At 45.0% G+C, this 22,064-nt stretch overlaps 1 protein-coding gene across 6 annotated transcripts in view; it reads left to right on the forward strand.

Moving 5' to 3' along the window:
- The window catches only part of TUBGCP2 (tubulin gamma complex associated protein 2), an 82,846-nt gene that overhangs the window by 55,515 nt on the left and 5,267 nt on the right, over window positions 1–22,064 (forward strand). For all 6 annotated transcript variants that reach the window (XM_037905385.2, XM_037905386.2, XM_043551782.1 and 3 more), the window contains 5 exons: window positions 494–666; window positions 3,612–3,740; window positions 10,457–10,577; window positions 12,489–12,632; window positions 14,037–14,165. In XM_037905385.2, coding sequence (XP_037761313.1) covers window positions 494–666; window positions 3,612–3,740; window positions 10,457–10,577; window positions 12,489–12,632; window positions 14,037–14,165 — 696 coding nt within the window. The remainder of the gene's footprint in view (window positions 1–493; window positions 667–3,611; window positions 3,741–10,456; window positions 10,578–12,488; window positions 12,633–14,036; window positions 14,166–22,064) is intronic.

Genomic DNA, 22,064 nt, shown 5'->3' on the forward strand with positions numbered 1-22,064 from the left:
CTGCTTTTATTCCTAGCTCTGAACCCCATAGCCCAAAATAATAAAATGAAGTGTTTGAGTCAATTAGTAGCATCTGTCTACCTATTATGTTCAGAAATTTTAGCACGAAAGTCCCAAGAGCTTTTTGAACCTTTATTCAGGTCTAGCTGTCCAGTAGTAACTGACATTCAGCAGAGATGGATCTTTGCTGCCCTATGTTTAGATCTCTTGAAGTTAATGATCTCTCCACAAAACATCAAAATGACTATTCTTCTATCTGTTCATGCTCTAATGTCACCAGAACTGACACTGCTGATTGGCTCATCAACAGCATGATATTCCTTCCAACCAGTCGCTATTACTTAATTGGGTGTTGTTTTCAAGACTTGAGAATGAATCTAACAACATTCCATACAATGCATTCAGGCCAGTCCTATTGCCACACATGTCTGCAGCTAAACAATAATAGAAAATGTCCAGCAGCATCTTTTTCCTGCTCTTTGTTTCTTTACAGATTGACTTGATGCCCCATGATCTCATTACACAGCTCTTGAGAGTTCTGGCCATTGAAACGAAACAGGAAAAGGCCATTATCAATGCTGATCCCACAGAGCTCACTCTCAGTGGCCTAGAAGCATTTTCTTTTGATTACATTGTCAAATGGCCTCTGTCACTCATTATAAACAGGTAAAGTATTAGGCCACAAAGAAAAAACACAAACCTACTTCTGCACAGAACTCATACAGTAGTTAAAAAAGCAAGACAAAACATCAGAATGTCTCTTTCTTCAAAGATGTAAACTACCTAGGTTAGTGATATGTAAAGGGGCAGCACTGAGGTCATTTACTTCCATTGCTATGCCTGTTAGATCCTTAGACCATGACTTTATCTGCATTAAAACACTGCCAAATGGTTGGTTATATGACCAAAATACCTGAGGTGTCTTTTGAATTTCAGGCTTCTGTTTTAAACTATATAAAAACATAAAACTTAGCTGGAAATGCTAGCAACATATTTTATAACTTAAGATTGCCCAAGTATTTCCAGTCTAACCCTCATCATCCCCTGTTGTCAGTCACTCATAACTTTCTGAAATGGTTGCCTTTCAGGCATAAATATTCCAGGTTAGGTCTCTGCTTGAAGGTGAATTCTTGTTTTAAAGTTTGAGCAAATGGATCAGCCATTCTTTGAATGAGAGAAGAGTTGGGGAAATACATTTCCTCCTCTATTTTAAAAAAAGGCATGTCTTTAGTAGCTCTTGAAACAAAATGGAGGCGTGGTATGGGCAAACCATTGTCATTGAGAAATGCCTTGAATATTGTGGTGAAAGTTAGTTTTTATTTGACCAAGTTATGAGAGTTTGAAAATTCCACTTAAGCTGCAGCACAATCTCCTGCCTTCATCAGCAAGTGCTGGTATGACCCCCACACCTCCTGGGTTAGGTGCTCTGACCTATCTAGTGGCACCAAGACCACTTAGAGAGAGATTGAGTCTGGTCTACAGCCTTAGCTAAGGGCCATATGGCTTAGAGCTCATGTATTTAGCTCCAGAGGTCCCAGGTTCTATCCTGCCTGCCAACAACCGGGGTCTGTTGGTTTTACACTGGCAATCCTGCCCGTGACACACAAACAGACAGGAGGTTGCTTTTTCAACAGGAAGGAACAAAATGAGTTCACCTGCGGTCCCATAATTAGCTGTTAATAAATGACCAAAATGGTATATCCCTTAATCTCGGCCCCACCTTTTAAAAATCAACAGGCTTGTGGGACATTTAAAAAAAAAATCGTGCTTAAAAGAAAAGATTTCTGCTCTCTGAAGGTGAGAGTGGATGTAAATTAGATCCATATTCTGGGGTTTAGGCTTAAGTTAACAAGTTCATTGAGCTGAGTACTTGGGAGAAGTATTGGTGTGGATTGCACCCTCAGCAAGTTTGCAGATGACACTAAACTGGGAGGAGAGGTAGATTCACTGGAGGGTAGGGATAGGATACAGAGCGACTTAGACAAATTAGAGGATTGGGCCAAAAGAAATCTGATGGGGTTCAACAAGGACAATGCAGAGTCCTGCACTTAGGACGGAAGATTCCCATGCACCGCTACAGACTAGGGACCGAATGGCTAGGCAGCAGTTCTGCAGAAAAGGACCTAGGGGTTACAGTGGACAAGAAGCTGGGTATGAGTCAACAGTGTGCCATTGTTGCCAAGAAGGCCAATGGCATTTTGGGATGTATAAGTAGGGTCATTGCCAGCACATCGAGGGAAGTGATCATTCCACTCTATTCAACATTGGTGAGGCCTCATCTGGAGTACTGTGTCCAGTTTTGGGCCCCACGCTACAAGAAGGATGTGGAAAAATTGGAAAACGTCCAGCGAAGGGCAATAAAAATGATTAGGAGACTGGAACACATGACTTATGAGGAGAGGCTGAGGGAACTGGGGATGTTTAGTCTAGGGAAGAGAAGAATGAGAGGGGATTTGATAGCTGCTTTCAACTACCTGAAAGGGGGTTCCAAAGAGGATGGATCTAGACTGTTCTCAGTGGTAGCAGATGACAGAATGAGGAGTAATGGTCTCAAGTTGCAGTGGGGGAGGTTTAGGTTGGATATTAGGAAAAACTTTTTCACTGGGAGGGTGGTGAAACACTGGAATGTGTTACCTAGGGAAGTGGTGGAATCTCCTTCTTTAGAAGTTTTTAAGGTCAAGCTTGACATACCCTGTCTGGGATGATTTAGTTGGGGATTGGTCCTGCTTTGAGCAGGGGGTTGGACTAGATGCCCTCCTGAGGTCCCTTCCAACCCTGATATTCTATGATTCTATGATTGTCAGCAAAAGTACCACAGCCTCCAGGTGTCTGACTCTTTTCTTCCATAGTTGGAGAGGCTCTAGACTAAAGTCTGCTCTGTTACGAGGGCTGTACTTAAAAAGCAAATGTTCTGTGAGGTGGTCCCTTCATGTTTCTGCTTTTGGGATGCAGGTCCCTGCTGCAGAGCTTTAGAACTCTGCAGAGAGCTGCATCTATTGGGTGGGGCACAGCGCCTCTTTGTGGCACTGAACGTTTGGTGTCCAAAGGTATTAACAGAAGTGCCAGTCCCATCCACCTCTGTTCCCACTTTTAGTGCAATGACAGCAAGTAGAGGAACTGTCACTGTGTCCAGAGCCTAGTCCTTGGCCACATGTCTTTCTCCTTTTTCTCTTAAAAATCTTGGTGAAAAGTTGAAGCATTAACATTAATTTTTAGTGTAGTTGGTGCACTGCTGCATGCTTTGGCATCAGCTAGCCTTCCAGCACCCCTTTCCCAGACAGGCATGAGTGTGGTTTTTCAGAACTGTGCAGAACAGTCAGGTGGGGGGTGGGGGCTGGCTGGCTGTTCATGGTGTTGGGGAGTTTGAGGAGGGGGTGCTGGAAGGCTGGCATCGCTACTGGGGCAATTATGATTGTGATTGCTTTAGTGGTGAGTAGTGCATCTCTGGGTGGAGGAGTAAAAGGTATGTCATGTTAGATGCCTTAGCTTTTTATTTCCTTGCTTTGGTGGTTTTGTATTGTGTGTGGCGTATAGAGCAACCTTATCTTGTCTGCTAATTAGAATGGGGTTTAATCTTTATTATTTTTGTTCTTCCTGTGTTCTATTTCCAGGAAAGCTTTAACCAGATACCAGATGCTTTTCAGACACATGTTCTATTGCAAGCATGTGGAGAGACAGTTGTGCAATGTTTGGATCAGCAATAAGGCTGCTAAGGAGTACTCACTGCATTCAGCTAAGTGGTATGGCTTTTTTCTCCCACTGGAGCATTGTGAAGTTTTTTTTTTTTTCTTCTTAGTGGTTACACATTTTAAATGTCCCCTGTTCTGGTCCCTTCGCTAAGTCATTATACGTGTTTTTGCCAAGCGAAGAGAAGTTGTTTTAAGCAGCATTTCAGCATCTGATAGAAAGCCTGCTGATTAATTCAAACCTTGTACTTGATGGTTATTCTTCTTGAAAGAGAATTTAGTGCTAGTAAAATATTAGTAAAGTGTACCCACCCCCGCTGAGGTCGCTGGTGGTCTTAGCCACCAATAAGAAAGAGAACAGAAGGTGTCTACCCCGAAATCAAAGTATGGTAAAACACTTGACCTGTTTGGCAGAAAGCTGGCCTGCAGTTCAGGGTTACTAACCAGCTGGCACTGCTGGGGCAGTATGACTTTAACTTCTGGTTAAAATTTGTAGACCGATTGTCAAAGGATGCAATACAAGAATTTCTCGGTTGCTGGATGAGGGAAAGTTATTGGCTAAAACCTCATTTCAGGCGGGGTTGGATTCTGCTGACTCTGCTGTCAAGGCATGGCATCAGCCATTTCAATATACAGATGTTCATGGCTCCAGTCATTAGGTCTCCCTCAAGAGGTCGAACAGACTTTCACTCTGAAGAATCATCCCTTTTTCTCCAAGCAGTCTATATGACAAGCCGCATAGCCTGAAAGACTCCAGGTCAACACTCAGATCTTTGGGCACATATATACCTGCCCCAAAGAAAAAGAAGTTTTCTCTTCAGCAGTCACACTATTTTGCTTTCACACCTTGCCACTAGGACCTAGCGAGAAGATATAGCGGAAGACCTCCCCTTTCTTCAGAAGCTGCTAGTTCATCTTGGCAATCTGGGAGTGCAAAGCAAACACTATGATGTGTTTATCAAAGACAGCCTACCAGTTTCCGTACTGCCAACCTCTCCTATTCCTCTGTTTACCAACCAGCTATCACACTACCCGAGTGTTTGTTCTTGCATCACCACAGACCAGTGGGTCTGAAGCACAGTGTATACACCCTTTAGTTCATTTCTATCCCCCCTTCCCACTCCCTTCCCTATCCCTCTTCAGGGACCACTCTCATGAGGAAGCTCTCCTTTGGGAGATGCAGTGCCTCCTCCAGTTGGGAGCCATAGAGGAGGATCCACAGTTGAACAGAGGGAAGGGGTCTTATTCCCTCTATTTCCTGATCCCAAAAGCAAAAGGAGGCCTCAGACCCGTACTAGACCTGTGACACCTCAACAAACATTTGAACAGTATAAAGTTTTCCACAGGCATGCTGGCTTCCATTATCCCCTCCCTTGGTCCTGGAGACTGGAATTCTGCACTCAGCTTAAAAGATGCACATTTCCAAATGGCAATATGTCAGAGCCAAAAGTGTATGGTAGCAGTGGCTTCTTTCCTCAGAAAATCAGGCATTCAAGTGTTTCCCTACCTGGATGACAGATTGGTGAGAGGGTGGTCCAGTGCCCAGGTGCTGTCCAGCATGATTGTGATCCAATCCACCTTTGACATGCTAGGCACCAACACAGAGAAGTCAGTCCTGTCTCCTGTACAAAAATAGAGTTCATAGGAGCAGTCTTGGACTCTTCAAAAGCAAGACCTTCCTTCCCCAGGTACAATTCTAGACGATGCTGGCCAGTGCTTTAGATCTGAAGGTTTATTCCACTGTGACAGTGCGAAATTGCCTCAGGCTTCTTGCAGCCATAACAGCTTTTTTTCAGAAGATAGATATTCAATATTTGCTCATCCAACAGCAAAGAAATTCCTCAAGGGTATGTGTAACCTCTTCCCACAAAGCAGATGTACCTTACCAGCATGGGACCTTAATCTGGTCTTCAGGGGCCTAACAAAACCCCTTTTCAAATCCCTGGCCATATGCTCATTTACGCATATGTCTATGAAAACAGCATTCCAGTGGCCATCACCTCAGCTCAGAGGATCAAGGAAATAAGGGCTCTAATGGTACACCCTCCCTTCACAATTTTCTTTAAGGGTAAGGTCACACTGAGACCACACCCAGAGTTCCTCTCCGAAATAGCCTTGTCCTTCCATATAAAACAGGTCATTCACCCTCCCACCTTCTTCCCAAAGCCTCACCGTAGCAACAGAGAAGCAATATTGCATACACTTGATGTCAGGAAAGCTTTGGCATTCTGTTTGGATATAGAACAAAAGACTTTAGGAAATCTCCTAAACTATTCCTCTCAATTGCAGTCAGATTCAAGTGATCTGCAATATTAAATCAGAGACTCCAGATGAATATCGAACTGCATTAACTATTGCTATCATGCCTGCAATCTGCAACCTCCATCTGGAGTCCAAACTCATTCCAATTCCAATATATCTTTTTTGAGATGGGGTAACCACCTCTGCACACAGTATTAAAGATGTGGGCATACCATTGGATTTATATAGAAGCAATACGATATTTTCTGTCTTTTTCTCGGTCCCCTTTCTTAATGATTCCCAAATTCTGTTTGCTTTTTGACTGCTTTTTTGAGAGGATGTTTTCAGAGAACTATCCACCACTCCCAGGAGTCCACTTCTGTACACTCCTTTTCGGTCGTGTCTGAGAGAAGGACTGCATCTAGAGCCAGGGATTTCTCTGGGCATCAGCCGCCGCCGCCGCCACCACCAGAACCACAATCGGTACCGCGCCTGGCATTGACAGCACATCTGGCACTGTACCCGGCACCGCAGCTACACTCAGTACCACGGACGGTACCGTAACTGCCGCTGCGACCGGGGCCAGCATCGAGGCAGACTCCGACTTGGGGAAAGAGCCGCAGTGTTTTGAGGAGCTGGGTGGACAGGAGGGCCCCTCCCATGTTCGGGACTCCCCATCATCGTCTCCAGATGAGGCAGTGGCAGGAACATCCTTGGAGCCTCCCCTTCCTGACAACAGAGCCCACCTTGAACTTCTGAGGCAGGTCGCTCAGAACCTCGGGATACAGATGGAGGAGGTCACTGATGTGTCCAATCCAATGGTGAATGTTTTATCCCCAGCAGGACCCACCAGGCTGGCCCTTCCCCTGATAAAGACCATTCAGGAGAACAAAAAAGCTCTTTGGAAAACACCATCCTCTGTGGCGGTTCAATGACAAGACAGAACACAGCTTTTAGCAAGCAAGCGGCTGGTCTCTGCTAACAGGCTTCTGCCTGTCAGCTTTCCACCTTCCCCTTTATTCTCTCTCTCCCCCCGCGCATTACATTCTCCAACAGATAAAAGGAATACACTGGCTTTGTTTAACATTCTTATTTACCAATTTCTATCTACCGCATTCCTTGCTCTCGGGCCTTGAGCCCAGTCCTGAGAGGCTTCCCACGGTTCATGTCATCTTGGCGAGATTCCAAGGTTGATGCCCTTGGATGGAGCAGTGTGTGCACTGCTCCTACACAACACTTCGGGTGTGCCCTGAATGTTGCCAAGCGCATAAACCTTTATGAATCCTACAATCCTCTCTGGTTCCCACAGCTAAGGAGTTGAGAGAAAGTACTTTGTGCCTTCGAAGGGCTATGAATATTTGTTTACCCACCCCTCACCAGACTCATTGGTAATGGCAGCTGTTAACACGTGGGAGAGGCAAGGGCAACAAGAGCCTACCCCTCGAGCTAAGGGTGCAAAGAAGCTGGACCTCTTCAGGAGGAAGATATATTCCCCTGGAGGGCTCCAGCTTCATATCGCAAACCAACAAGCGATCCTTAGCCATTATAACTTTAAGACATGGGATGCAGTGTCCAAATTCTCGGACCTTGTCCCACTGGATTCTAAGTTGGAATTCTCAGCTCTTGTTGATGAGGGCAAAACGGGTCATGAGGATGTCGCTGCAAGCGGCATTAGACTCGGCGGACTCCGCAACGTGGACGTTGTCTTCGGGCATCGCAATGCTCCGTTGCTTCTGTCTGCAGGCCTTGGGCCTCCCCAGGGAGGTCCAACAGGCAATTCAGGACCTACTGTTTGAGGGGTCCACACTATTTTCAGAGAAAATGGATTTGAGACTCCACAGTTTGAAAGACCCTCTTAGATCGCTGGGACTGCACACCTCTGCCACCCAGCGTAGACAATTTAGGCCTCAGCCCATGACACGACCATACCAGGGGCAGTCTAGGCAGGACCAGAACCATAGGCATCCCAGAAATCAGAACCACCATCACCAAACCCCAAATAACAGGGGATTTGGATCATCCAGGCAGCCACCAGGCCCTGGGCAGACCTTTTGAGGATGCGCCCGAGAGCGTTATGCCAACCTCTCAACTGGATCCTTCTTTCATGTTTTCGGAATGTCTGTCCCATTGCTACCGAGCATGGTCCCAAATCACCTCAGATTGTTGGGTCCTCTGCATGGTAGGAGTGGGATATTCTCTCAAATTTTCCTCACCCTCTCCCTCCCGCCCCCCTTCCCTGTCCCTCTTCGGGGACCCTTCTTACGAGCAACTTCTCGTCCTTGAGGTACAAACCCTCCTATCGGTGGGGGCTGCGGAGGAGGTTCAGCTGGAGCTCAGGGGAAAGGGGTTTTGGGTATTTCCTAATACCAAAAGCAAAAGGAGGCTTCAGACCCATCTTGGACCTGCACAATCTCAACAGGTTCATTAAGAAACAAGTTCTGAATGGTTTCTTTGGCCACTATCATCCCCTCCCTAGATCCAGGAAATTGGTATGCTGACCTTGTCTTGAATGATGCATACTTCCACATTGCCGTAATCCTGTCCCATTGGCACTTCTTAAGGCTTACAGTCAGGAGTTCCCACTACCAATTCACAGTACTAGCGTTTGGTCTATCATCAGCACCTCAGGTGTTCACCAAATGTATGGCCGTTGTGGCCACTTTTCTGCGGAAAAGGCAGGTTCAGATATTTCCTTACCTAGACTACTGTCTAGTCAAGGGCCGGTCCAGAACACAAGTGGATCAGCATGTCTCCCTCATAAGATCCACCTTCAACGCATTGGGCCTCTTCCTAAACACTCAAAAGTCACCACTCACCCCTACTCAGAGAATAGAGTTCATAGGGGCAGTGCTAGACTCAACACAGGCCAGAACGTTCTTGCCTCAATCCCATTTCCTGGCCATTCACAACATCATACAGGACCTCAAACAATTCTCTGTAACCACAGTAAGGAGTTACTTAAAACTCTGCATCTTGCACATATGTAGTGCAATATGTGAGGCTCAGACTCGGACCTCTCCAAGCTTGGCTAGCATTGGTGTATCGACCAAACAGGCACAGTCTAGACATGGTGGTTACTCTTCCACCGGAGGTTCTCAAATCTCTTCACCGGTGGCTCGACCTGCAGTTGGTATGCGCAGGGGTTGCATTCTCCAAACCTTGTCCATCCCTATGTCTGACCACCGACGCCTCAGCCATTGGGTGGGGGGCACACCTAGGGGAGCACAGAACTCAGGGCCTCTGGTCTCAGGAGGAACTGATGCTTCACATCAATGTAAGGAAGCTCAGGGCAGTCCAACTGGCATGTCAGGCCTTTCGTCCTCTCCTGGAGGGCAAGTGCATATTGTCCCTGACAGACAATACACAGCGATGTTTTATATCAACAGACGGGGGAGCACACTCCTCTCCCCTGTGTCAGGAAGCCCTCAAGCTCTGGAAGTTCTGCATAGCACTCTCCATACCTTTGGAAGCGTACTTTTGGAAGTGATCCGGGTATCTACAGGCCATATACCATTTCTTACAAAGATAAGGTGCAACTGCAACCTCACCCGGTGTTCCTCCTGAAGGTGGTCTCAAATTTCCATGCCAATCAAGACATATTCCTTCCAGTCTTTTTCCCGAAACCCCATGCTAGTAGCCACGAGCAGAGGCTCCATTCCTTGAATGTGCGGCATGCATTGGCCTTTTATGTTGAATGAACTAAGCCGTTTCGCAAATCAAACCAGCTGTTTGTTGCGGTAGCGGACAGGATGAAAGGCCTCCCAGTATCCACGCAAAGGATATCATCATGGATCACATCCTGTATCTGGGTTTGCTACAATCTCGCAAAGGTCCCTGCCCCCTCTCTGGCTGCACACTCCACCAGAGCTCAAGCATCTTCATTGGCCTTCCTGGCCCTGGTACCGATCCAGGAGATATGTAGAGCGGCTACGTGGTCTTCGGTCCACACCTTTACTTCACATTACGCCATCACCCAGGAAGCCAGGGACAATGCAGTGTTCAGCAGGGCTGTGCTTCAATCAGTGATTCCATAAACTCCAGCCCCACCTCCTAGGTAAGGCTTGGGAGTCACCTAGTTGGAATCGATTTGAGCAAGCACTCGAAGAAGAAAAAATGGTTACTCACCTTCTTTTAACTGTTGTTCTTGGAGATGTGTTGCTCATATCCATTCCAAACCCACCCGCTTTCCCCTCTGTTGGAGTATCCGACAAGAAGAAACTGGAGAGGTGGCGGGTCAGCAGGGCCCTATATGCGGTGCCATGAAGGCATGGCTCTAGGGGGCTCCAGAGCTGACCCGATGCATGCTGCTAAGGGAAAAACCTTCTGGTGAACTGTGCATGCAGTGCACGGGCACCTAATTGGAATGGATGTGAGCAACACATCTCGAAGAACAAGTTACGAGAAGGTGAGCAAACGTTTTATTTCCTGTCTTCTGTGTGGTTGTCTTCAGTTGTGCTTCACCTGCCTCTCTAAAGTCAATTCCCAGTGCCAGTTCCATCTCTGAGCTTGCAGCTTGTTGCCTCTTTCAGGTTTGCTGGTGCTTTCACACTACGACAGCGGATGCTGAATTTTGTACAGAATATCCAGTATTATATGATGTTTGAAGTGATGGAACCAACATGGCATATCCTTGAGAAAAACTTGAAATCGGTGAGTTTAGTGGTTTGACCTGTGGCCAGATGGACAAGAGTCCCAAGTCACCGAACTGTTACTCTTATCCCTCTTGTTTAAGAAAAAAATCAGATTTCAGTTACTTAAAGTAAATATTTAAATATACCGTTCTCCAGAAAACAGTTACTGTGTTCCCCACACTTACTGCACCAGAAGAGATTGTTGGGAATTCTTTAAGTGCTGTTCCTGTGGTGATAACACCAGAAGCCTGACAGTGCTTCTGCCTAGAAAAGAAAGAAATTTTAGGAGGAGCAGCTAAGGGGATCCACACAAGAGTTTTCCAGATGTACACTTGTCTTACTCCCCATTATTTTATTGCCTTCTTAGAAGTCTAGATTGGAGTGACTCTCCCTAGCAATGTTGTCCCTTGGCGTGTGACTGTTCCAGTGGTTGAAGTTTACAATGCTAGTTTGATTTTTTTTTTTTTGTATGTCTTTGTGCACCAGCACTTGCTAGGAGAGTAGTTAACTCCTGCAGAAGAGTTTGCAACACACACTTTTGGGTGTGGGAGACTCACAAAAGTAGCTGTCTTTCTTTCCAAAATGTATTCCTCCAGAGGCTGTTGCTGTGCAGGCAGACATTTACAGGGCTAAAATTGTTGGTCTCACCACACCACAGTTGTGCTGGCTCTTCATCACTTCCCATCTCTATTATTAATAAAGGCTTTTCCTCTCTTAGAACCACACTTTTCTCTGTGCTCCAGCTCCTGCTTACACCACCATGTGACATGGTGCCAGCAGTGGCTGGATCCCATCTACCGAGAGAAGAAAATAACAGGAACAGAAGAAAGATTGCAGCTCTTTGCATGGGGGGAGAATGGTCCCAGAGTACTGGGATGCAAAGGTTTTAGACATACCCAGGAATCACTGATACAGAGCTTTTGCTGACTCTCTGACTGTGACTATGACTAATAATCACTCTGAATTCTTTTATATGTTCCCTCGACTCTCCCTGAGGGTCCAGAGGACTGGACTGTTGGTCAGGAAGATTGGGTGACATATACATTGCTTTTGTTTGTTATGACAGTCAGTTATGAAACAGAATAATCCTAATCACTAATTTGCTATTAAAGGCATATATATAAGTTTTGTAAGGGAGTTGTCACCAAGGGTTTAGACCTCCCCAAGCATCTGGGCAAAACTTCCATTGATTTCAATAAGGCATATATTGCACTACAAGTTTGGAGCACAGAACTAGCTCTTAATCATACTTTGGGACTGTTTGGGCCAGGTTTTCCCTACCTGGTATTCCATGAATTAGGATCACTGAGATTTAGAAATGACAGGAAAGGGCAGCCCCTTTCAGTCTAATGTTCTGCATTGTGCCAATCTCCCCCTGTTTTCACCAAGCACTCTCATGAAAAAGAGCTCTGAAATGGAAAAGGAACCCCTTGGCATAGGGAAAGATAGAACCAACGTCCCTGACTCATCAGGGAACGGCGTTTATCCCTATTCCATTCCAGTTCTGGGAAAGGTTGTGCTTTTGACCCTTGTTGGCTCTGAGAAGTATGAGCAGATGTCTTGGATGTGTTTGCTATAATACCCTTCTCATGACTCAATTTGCGTTTTTAATCTCTGCACATCTTGAGTCAGTGTAGAGTTTTATCTGAATGTAAACTTGCCATATCAGTTGAGATGACTAAAAACGTGTAAAACCCTACAGAAACAGTTAGCATTTCCCAATCTCATTTTGTTCCTATAATGTATTTCCTGTCTGAGTTTAACTTTACATTTTAAGCACTATGATCTTCTCAATATCTCATAGCAATTTTTCTTTTTCTTTTTCCATTAATTTATTTCACATCACTAACCGATATTTTAAATCTCTGGTAGCAGGTTAGTGTAAGGAACTGGTTGATGTGTTGTTTATTGTTGTGTTTTCCTATAACAGGCTTCCAATATTGATGATGTCCTGAGCCACCATACGAGCTTTCTGGATAACTGTCTAAAGGACTGCATGCTAACAAATCCTGAGCTGCTGAAGATCTTTTCCAAGCTGATGTCTGTTTGTGTCATGTTCACAAACTGTATGCAGGTATGGGGCCTCCCAGCACGCACCAGAGTGTTTGCAGCTGCTCAAAATGACACTTCCCTCTTCTCACAGTGCCATTTCTTTTGACTTGCCCCTCTCTCCTCCCTCTGAAATACTTTGCTTCTTTCACTGGCCTCTTTAGTTTTCTTTTTACTATTCTGGCAGCTGCTTTGGCAAGAAGATGATGACTGAAACATCCTACTCTAGGGAAAGTTTGATTTTATGTTATTCTTACAAGAATACTGATAGTTTAGTATGGATGAGAATTGACTCGTAGTGCTTGTAAAGAATATAAAAATGGCCATACTGAGTCAGGTCAATGGTCCATTTAGTCCAATATCCTGTCTTCCACCAGTGGCCTCTGCCAGATGCTTCAGAGGAAATGAACAAAACAGGGCAATTACTGAGTGAACCATCCTCTGTCATCTAGTCCAGTTTTCTGGCAGTCAGATACTTAGGGACATCCAGAGCATGAGATTGCATCCCTGACCATCTTGGCTACTAGCCATTGATGGACCTATCTTCCATGAACTTACCTAATTCTTTTTTGAACACACTTCTACTTTTGATCGTCCCATCATTCCATGGCTGCGAGTTCCACTGGTGGACTGTACATTGTGTGAACAAGTACTTCCTTTTGTTTGTTTGAAACCTGATGCCTATTAATTTCATTGGGTGACCCCCTTGTTCATGTGTTCTGACACTTCAGTCTGCGACAGTTCCTCAGATTTGTCATCTATGCCTGATTGGTTGGAAGAGTCAGCAGACTGGCTGTTAAACCCAGAGCAGCAGCATTCAATGGCTGCTCAAAGCATTCGCCCACAGCTGCGATAGTTCCTGCACCTGTTTGTTCCCAGCCTTGTTCTAATCTCGTTCCTCCTTGAACCCAGCCTTCTAACCTAGTGGTTAGAACAGGAGTCGGTAGTCAGGAATATTCAGTTGTGCATTGTGCAAGTTCTTTGTATATATCTGTCATTGCATCTCAGCTCTAACCCTCAGCACCCCAGGCTCTTCCTTTCTGTCCTCTTCCCCAAAACTCTGCCAGTGCACCACTGTACTGATCTGCAGCACCCTTTACTGCTCCAGTTGTGGGCACCCCCAATGCACCTCCGTCCTGACCTGTAATACAGTTGTGTCTGCCTATCATGACCCAGCACTGGTGTCTCATGCATAATGATATTGTGTTTTAGCGACGTACACGAATAGGCAGTCTGATGGGAAACACTAACTTCATCGCTGCCTTAACCAGGGTTTGATCCCATGTACCTTGCTGCTATGGAAGAAGGCTTTTGTGAACTGTTGAAGCTCTAAAGTCCTGCCTGAATTAAAACCAGTTCTTATGCTTCATTTTAACTATAGAAATGTGGCTTGACGTTTACCATGTTTTATCATCTACTCTTCCCACAGAGATTTACCCAAAGCATGAAGCTGAATAATGAAATGGGCCGGCTTACATTAGAGCACGGCACAATGTTGGGCCCACCAACAGAGCAGGAGCGTGCCGAGGAAGTTGTGAAGAAGCAGCTAACTAATAAAGTAAGGCACCCACTTTTAAGAATATTATTTGCTTGTTCTTAACTGGCTAATTCTTCCTTCCAGACAGCACCTTGGAAGTCAGGTTTCTCTTATTTCTACCTTTCTTCCATTGCACTGAAAAAGCCATAGAGGTACTTCACAATCATCCAGCCAGCAGCGTGTGCTGTTCCCATTTGGTAACAAGGAGGGAATAAGTGTTCTTTAAACTAACCAGCCAGGCTCCTTTAAGTGTGAACTTAAAAGCTTGTGTAAATAAATACACTCAAAACATTCCTCAAAGAGCGACTTCATTCTGAGAAATGGCCCCTCAAGGTTCCATGTCTGTTATGCCCTTACACATGCCTTTAGTGAATTCAGATCAAATGTGCTCAGGTTACAAGAGAAAAAAAAATATTTTTCTAACTGCTAGCACTACAAGCTCAGCCAAGGCTCCGACAGTCAGGCTGAGCTTTTTTCTTCTCAGGGATGGTCATCATGCATAAAGGTTCTGCAAGCTTCCAGTGACAGCCATGCAGCTCTGTTCTCTTCAGTGGGTTTGCATAGTGTAACTGACTGGAACTTAATACACACTTCTGATGCTAGAGGAAAGGAACAGAATCCAGCTTTCTGTCAGTCTTACCCCTACAGAGCCAGCCCTGTCAACAGGGATAAAAAGCACTGAATGCTTACTTTGGTCACTAAAGTCAGCAGATCTACCTCTCCATACACACATGGAGCGGTCCTGCTGAGTAAGGGACACTTCCACACAGCAGCTGTTCAGCACAGATCCTTGCTGAGATACAGAATGCTTACAGACTCAGTGTTACAAATCCACGAATACCTCAGAACAACACATTTCCACTAATGCCTACCTTCTCATTTCACCACAAGTGTTCTTTGAGTGCTTGCACAATGCATTCCACTCTTGGTGTGTATGTGCCCAGTTCAAAGTTGCCAGAAATTTTTCCCTCAATGGTATTCGTTGGGGTGGCTTGAGCACCCTCTGCTGCCATGTGCCACTAGCTTTGGTAAAAAGCTCCTAGCCAACCGTGCGCCCCCTCAGCTTCTTTTTGCCAACCATGATGGTCTCTGGAACTATTCTTCTTGCATTTGCAAGTTCTCACAGTTGATTTTGTTCTTTATGTATTGTGAATAATTAGTCACTAGTAGCAAAATTACAGTTAGATTTTCTGTTTATTTGCTTTTCCATCAATCCCTGGTGCCAAGAGATGCCTTGGTCACTGTGCTTCAAACCCTGTGTTTCCTATAATAAGTCTGTGCCCATGAGCAACCCACAAGCTAGTTGCTTGAAGTGCCTTGGGGAAGCTCATACTGGGACCTTTGCCAAATTTGCAAGGACTTTAAGCCTCACACAAATAAAGATCAGGAAGCCCAGCTAAAGTTTCTGCTCATGGAGAAGGCACCGAGACCTCCATCTGAGCCAGACAGACAGAATCAGCACCGACTGCTTTGGCATCCTACCATGTCAGAGTCCTGGTACCAATCCTAGTGCCTAGGAAGAGGCATAAAAAGCAGACTGCTGAAAGGGGGCAATCTACATGAAGTCAGCCAGGTATGGGGATCAGAGTAAATTGCATTCTAAACCCAAGCGCTCCTCTGCCTTGGTATCGTGGAAGCTGGCACCTATGCAGGTACTGTCAAGTCTGGAACCAGAAGAGACTCCCATATCTGCAGCACTGCACCGATACCAACACTCTCAATACCAACATTGCCAGAGGTGTTTGCAGCTGCTAGTGATCTCCTCTTGCTGTCAGTACTGGTGTTGCTCGCAGTACAAGAGTCGTCGCTTTCAGTGCTGGCGGACACGAGTGAACTGGTTGGATCATTACAACGCATGGTACCGGACCAGTCTCGTGTACCCGTGACAGCTTGCCCTTCAGCATCATCAAAGGGGAAACTCATGATGCTGGCCTTGCTGCAGACCTCTCCACCTTGGCACTGATCGTCAGCACAGTCAGGACCTGCACTCCTGTGGCCACCAGAATGAGAATTGTCCTCTTTTGAGTCAGAGATTGGGTCCTACTCTTCCCAGTTTCAAAGCTGCTCTTGTTACTCTTCCAGACATTTCTACCCTTCCACGGTTCCAATCACAGGAGCACTATCAAGTGGTTGGCCAGGAGGTCACTGGGGTCCTATGCCAGTCTAGAGGCCCTTGAGGAAAACCCCACAGGTTCCAATAGTTTCCAGGATGCATTCCAGGCACTTCTATTTGTTGGCCTCAGAAAGGTGTCCTGCACCTTCCCACTGGGCAGCACCTCTTCCCAACTCTGCTACTGAGCCCAGTACCAGATTCCAAAACCAGGTTCAACAGGACCCCATAGATAAAGAAGGGAAGGAAGAGCATCCACAGCCAGTGCAGGCCTCCTTGTCCTCCTCTCCTGACAAGGCAGTCTCAGTCAAGGGCATCTCACCTCCCCCAGATAAATAAACTATAAACCCAGACTATAAAGCTCACTTAGAGTTGTTAAAGGGAGTAGCCTTAAATCCGGGCATACAGATAGAGGTAGTAAAAGATTCCCCCCACAGCCTGGAAGGGTTTCTACTCCCGTTATTTCCTAATCCTGACAGCCAAGTGAGGTCTCAGATCTATTTTAGACCTGCATCAACTTAACAACTATCTCAAAAATATAAAGTTCTGCATGGTCCTCCTGGCATCAATTATTCCTTCTCTGGATCCCAGGGACTGGTACGCCACCCTTGATTTAAGAGATGCCTCCTTCTATGCCTCAATATACTGTGGGCACAGAAGGTTCCTCAGGTTTGTAGTGAAGCAGTCACATTACCAGTTCACGGTGCTTCCATTTGGCCTGTCTGCAGTTTCTCGGGTATTCACAAAATGTATGGCTGTAGTGGCAGTGTTCCTGAGGAGATTAGGAGTTCAGGCCTACCCTTATCTGAATGACTGACTAGTCAAGGGCTGGTCCAGGGCTCTGGTTGTGTCCAGTGTTTGACTCATCCAGTCAACATTCAAGGCCTTAAGCCTATTGATCAATGCAGACAAATCTATACTTTGTCTGGTACAGAGGATAGAGTTTATTGGTGTGTGTTAGACTCTATCCAGGCGAGGGTGTTACCCCTCCTTCCCCCAAGTTACAATTCCAGTTGGTCCAATCCCTGGTTACACACCTCAAATGTCATCCAATCACAACAGCCCAAAACTGTATAAGGCTCCTGAGCCGCATGGTCTTGTGCCCACAAGTGGTACAACATGTGAGTCTGTATCTCATACTCTTCCAGACTTGGATGGTCTCAGGGTACTTGCCAAGCCATCTTCCTGTGGACATTGTAATCACAGTTCCTTCCCGGGTTCTTTGTTTCTCTGAATTGTTCGTTGGATCCTCTCAATGCTTGTGTGGATGTTCCCTTCATCCCCCCTCGACCGTCAATGACTCTGGTCTCAGACACATTAGTGCTAGGATGGGGAGCTCACTTGGGGCCCCTCAGAACTCAAGGTCTTTGGTCATTTACAAAGATCTCTCTTCATATCAACATTAGAGAGCTCAGAGTGGTTAGTCTTGCCTGTCAGTCATCCCTGCCTCATATCAGAAGGAGAAACCTATTTGTTCTGACAGACAACACCACAGCCATGTTTTACCTCAACAGGAAGGGAGGAGCTCGCTCATCCTTCCTTTTTCAGGAAGCAGTTCATCTATGGGAATTTTGTATAGCCCATTCAGTCTACCTCAACTCCTCTTACCTTCCAGGGGTGTGGAACAAGATAACAGATCACTTGAGCAGGTCTTTCTTTAGTCATCACGAGTGGTCTGTTTGCCTGGATGTAGCCAGGGGCATATTCAAGCAGTGGGGGACTTCCCAGGCAGACCTATATGTGAACAAGTACAACAGAAAATGTCATCAGTTCTTCTGCTGTCAAGGCTGCAGTCTGGGTTCCATCGCAGACGCCTTCCTGCTACCCTGGACAGTAAAGCTTTATTATGCTTTACCCCCAATTCCAATTGGTGTGCCCACACCAATACTGGTTCTCCACTCGACTTGATCTCTTAGTGGTGACTCCAGTCTTACTTCTATTGCACCTGGATTTGATCACTCAAATAGATAATAAATAAAAAAATAATGCAGGCAGACATCCAGCAACAGAGGGGGGCTATCCAGTTTATTGCACCCAATGCAGCATGTATGGTTACCTGCCCAATGGGCAGGTGGCATATGTGTGCATTTGGTGCAAGGAGCTCCTGGCTCTCAGAGACTGTGTACGGGCTTTGGAGCCCAGAGTCGCTGATCTGGAAGAGCTAAGGGAGACAGAGAGGTACATAAATGAGACACAGTAGAATAGTCCCACCCCCAGTCTGACAGCCTCTGTGCTGTTGAGGAGGATGAAAGTCTCAGGGAAGGAGAACATCCAACTGGAGCAGAGGGAAATGATCCCATAGTTGGGACCCTCCTTCCAGATGTGGTATCCTCTCGCACTGAGGATACCTCTCTGGGGAGTGGGGGGAGGAACTCCAGTTATTAGGAAGAAACTGGTATTGGGTGATTCGATCATTAGAAACATAGTTGGCTGGGTTTGCGATAACCCTGGAGAACCGCATGGTTACTTGCCTACCTGGTGCAAAGGTTGCAGATCTCTCGAGACATCTAGATAGACTTAGGTGGAGTGCTGGGGAGGAGCCAGTGGTCGTGGTACGTGTAGGTACCAGTGACATAGGGAAGGATATGAGAGAGGTACTGGAGGCCAAATTTAGGCTGCTAGGTAAGAGATTGAAGTCCAGGACCTTTATGATAGCATTCTCTGAAATGGTTCCAGTTCCACACGCAGGTCCAGTTAGACAGGCAAAACTGCAGGGCCTCAATGCATGGATGAGACGATGGTGTAGGGAGTAGGGGTTTAGGTTTATTAGGAACTGGGGAAACTTTGGGGAAAGTGGGAGCCTATACAGGAAGGATGTGCTCCACCTAAAGCAAAATGGAATCAGATTGCTGGCACTTAAAATTAAAAAGATCGTAGAGCAGTTTTTAAACAAAGGGCTGGGGGAAAGCCTACAGGTGCGGAGGAGTACGTGATTCGGACAGAGACATCCCTTAGGGGAGGATCTATTAATGGAGATTCTCTATGTCCTAGTAAGGAGGAGAGGATGGAAGATGATAAAATAAAGGTAGGATCTGATGAGAAACAGTCAAATGAAAAAAGTGCCATTCAATTATATCATATAATGGCAGACAGCTAAAAAGTGATAAGTTCTTAAAGTGCTTATATACAAATGCTAGAAGTCTAAATAATAAGATGCGTTTACTGAACTGCCTTATATTAAATGAGGATATTGATATATAGGCATCACAGAAACTTGGTGGAATGAGGATAATCAATGGGACACAATAATATCCGGGTACAAAATATATCAGAAGGACAGAACAGGTCATGCCGGTGGGGGACTGGCACTATATGTGAAAGAAAGTGTAGAATCAAATGAAGAAAAAATCTTAAATGAAAGTACCAAACTGTACCATAGAATCTCTGTGGATAGTAATTCCATGCTCTAATAATAAGAATATAACAGCAGGGATATATTATCAACCACCTGACCAGGATGGTGATAGTGACTGTGAAATGCTCGGGAGATTAGAGAGGCTATTAAAATAAGAAACTTAATAACTGGGTATTTCAACTATACCCATATTGACTGGGTACATGTCACTTCAGGAAGGGAAGCAGGGATAAAGTTTCTTGACACCTTAAATAACTGCTTCTAAGAGCAGCCAGTCTTGGAATCCCACAAAAGGAGAGGCAATTCTTGATTTAGTTCTAAGTGGAGCACAGGATCTGATCCTGGACCGCTTGGTAATAGTGACCATAATATAATTAAATTTAACATCCTTATGGCGGGGAAAACACCACAGCAGCCCAACACTGTAGCATTTAATTTCAGAAAAGGGGACTACACAAAAATGAGGAAGTTAGGTAAACAGAAATTAAAAGGTACAGCACCAAAAGTGAAATCCCTGCAAGCTGCATGGAAACTTTTTAAAAACACCATAATAGAGGCTCAACTTAAATGTATACACCAAATTAAAAAACTGTAAGAGAACCAAAAAAGTGCCATCATGGCTAAACAACTAAGTAAAAGAAACAGTGAGAGGCAAAAAGGCATCCTTTAAAAAATGGAAGTTATATCCTAGTGAGGAAAATAGAAAGGAGCATAAATTCTGGCAAATCAAGTGTAAAAATATAATTAGGAAGCCGAAAAAGAACTTGAGGAACAGCTAGCCAAAGACTCAAAAAATAATAAAAAAAAAAATTGTAAGTACATCAGAAGCAGGAAGCCTGCTAAACAACTAGTGGGGCCATTGGATGATCGAGATGCTAAAGGTGCACTCAAGGACAAGAAGGCCATTGCGGAGAAACTAAATGAATTCTTTGCATCGGTCTTCACGTCTGAAGATGTGAGGGAGATTCCCAAACCTGAGCCATTCTTTTTAGGTGACAAATCTGAGGAACTGCCCAGATTGAGATGTCATTAGAGGAGGTTTTGGAACAAATTGATAAACTAAACAGTAATAAGTCAGCAGGACCATATGGTATTCGCCCAAGAGTTCTGAAGGAACTCAAGTGTGAAATTGCAGAACTACTAACTATAGTCTGGTTTCAGAGTAACAGCCGTGTTAGTCTGTATTCGTAAAAAGAAAAGGAGTACTTGTGGCACCTTAGAGACTAACCAGTTTATTTGAGCATGAGCTTTCGTGAGCTACAGCTCACTTCATCGGATGCATAGCATATCGTGGAAACTGCAGAAGACATTATATACACACAGAGACCAAGCTTATCTAGATAAGCTGTTGCCAGCGGGGGAGTGGGGTGGGAGGAAGTTTTGTTTCATGGTCTCTGTGTGTATATAATGTCTTCTGCAGTTTCCACGATATGCTATGCATCCGATGAAGTGAGCTGTAGCTCACGAAAGCTCATGCTCAAATAAACTGGTTAGTCTCTAAGGTGCCACAAGTACTCCTTTTCTTTTAACTATAGTCTGTAACCTATCATTTAAATCAGCTTCTGTACCAAATGACTGGAGGATAGCTAATATGACTCCAATTCTTAAAAAGGGCTCCAAAGATGACAAGGTCCCTCGCCAAAGGCTCTTAAGCAAAGTAAGCTGTCATGAGATAAGAGGGAAGGTCCTCTCATGGATTTGTAACTGGTTAAAAGATAGGAAACAAAAGGGTAGGAATAAATGCTCAGTTTTCAGAATGGAGAGAGGCAAATAGTGTTGTCCCCCAGGGGTCTGTACTGGGACCAGTCCTATTCGACATATTCATAAATGATCTGGAAAAAGGGGTAAACAGTGAAGTGACAAAATTTGCAGATGATACAAAACTACTCAAGATATATAAATCCCAGGCAGACTGTGAAGAGCTACAAAAGGATCTCTCAAAACTGGGTGACTGGACAACAAATGGCAGATGAAATTCAATGTTGATAAATGCAAAGTAATGCACATTGGAAAACACAATCCCAATTATACATATAAAATGATGGGGTCTAAATTAGCTGTTACCACTCAAGAAAGAGATCTTGGTATCATGGTTTATAGTTCTCTAAATACATCCACTCAATGTGTAGCGGCAGTCAAAAAAGCGAACAGAATATTGGGCATAATTAAGAAAGGGATAGGTAATAAGACAGAAAATATCATATTGCTTCTATATAAATCCATGGTACGCCCACATCTTGAATACTGCGTGCAGAGGTTGTTACACCATTTCAAAAAGGATGTATTGGAATTGGAATTGGAAAAGGTTCAGAAAAGGGCAACAAAAATTATTAGGGGTATGGAACAGCTTCTGTATGAGGAGAGAGTAATACGACTGGGACTTTTCAGCTTGGAAAAGAGACTACTAAGCAGGGGATATGATAGAGGGCTATAAAATCATGACTGGAGTGGAGAA

The sequence above is a fragment of the Chelonia mydas genome, chromosome 7 (genome assembly GCF_015237465.2).
Source record: "Chelonia mydas isolate rCheMyd1 chromosome 7, rCheMyd1.pri.v2, whole genome shotgun sequence".
Taxonomy (NCBI): Eukaryota; Metazoa; Chordata; order Testudines; family Cheloniidae; genus Chelonia; species Chelonia mydas.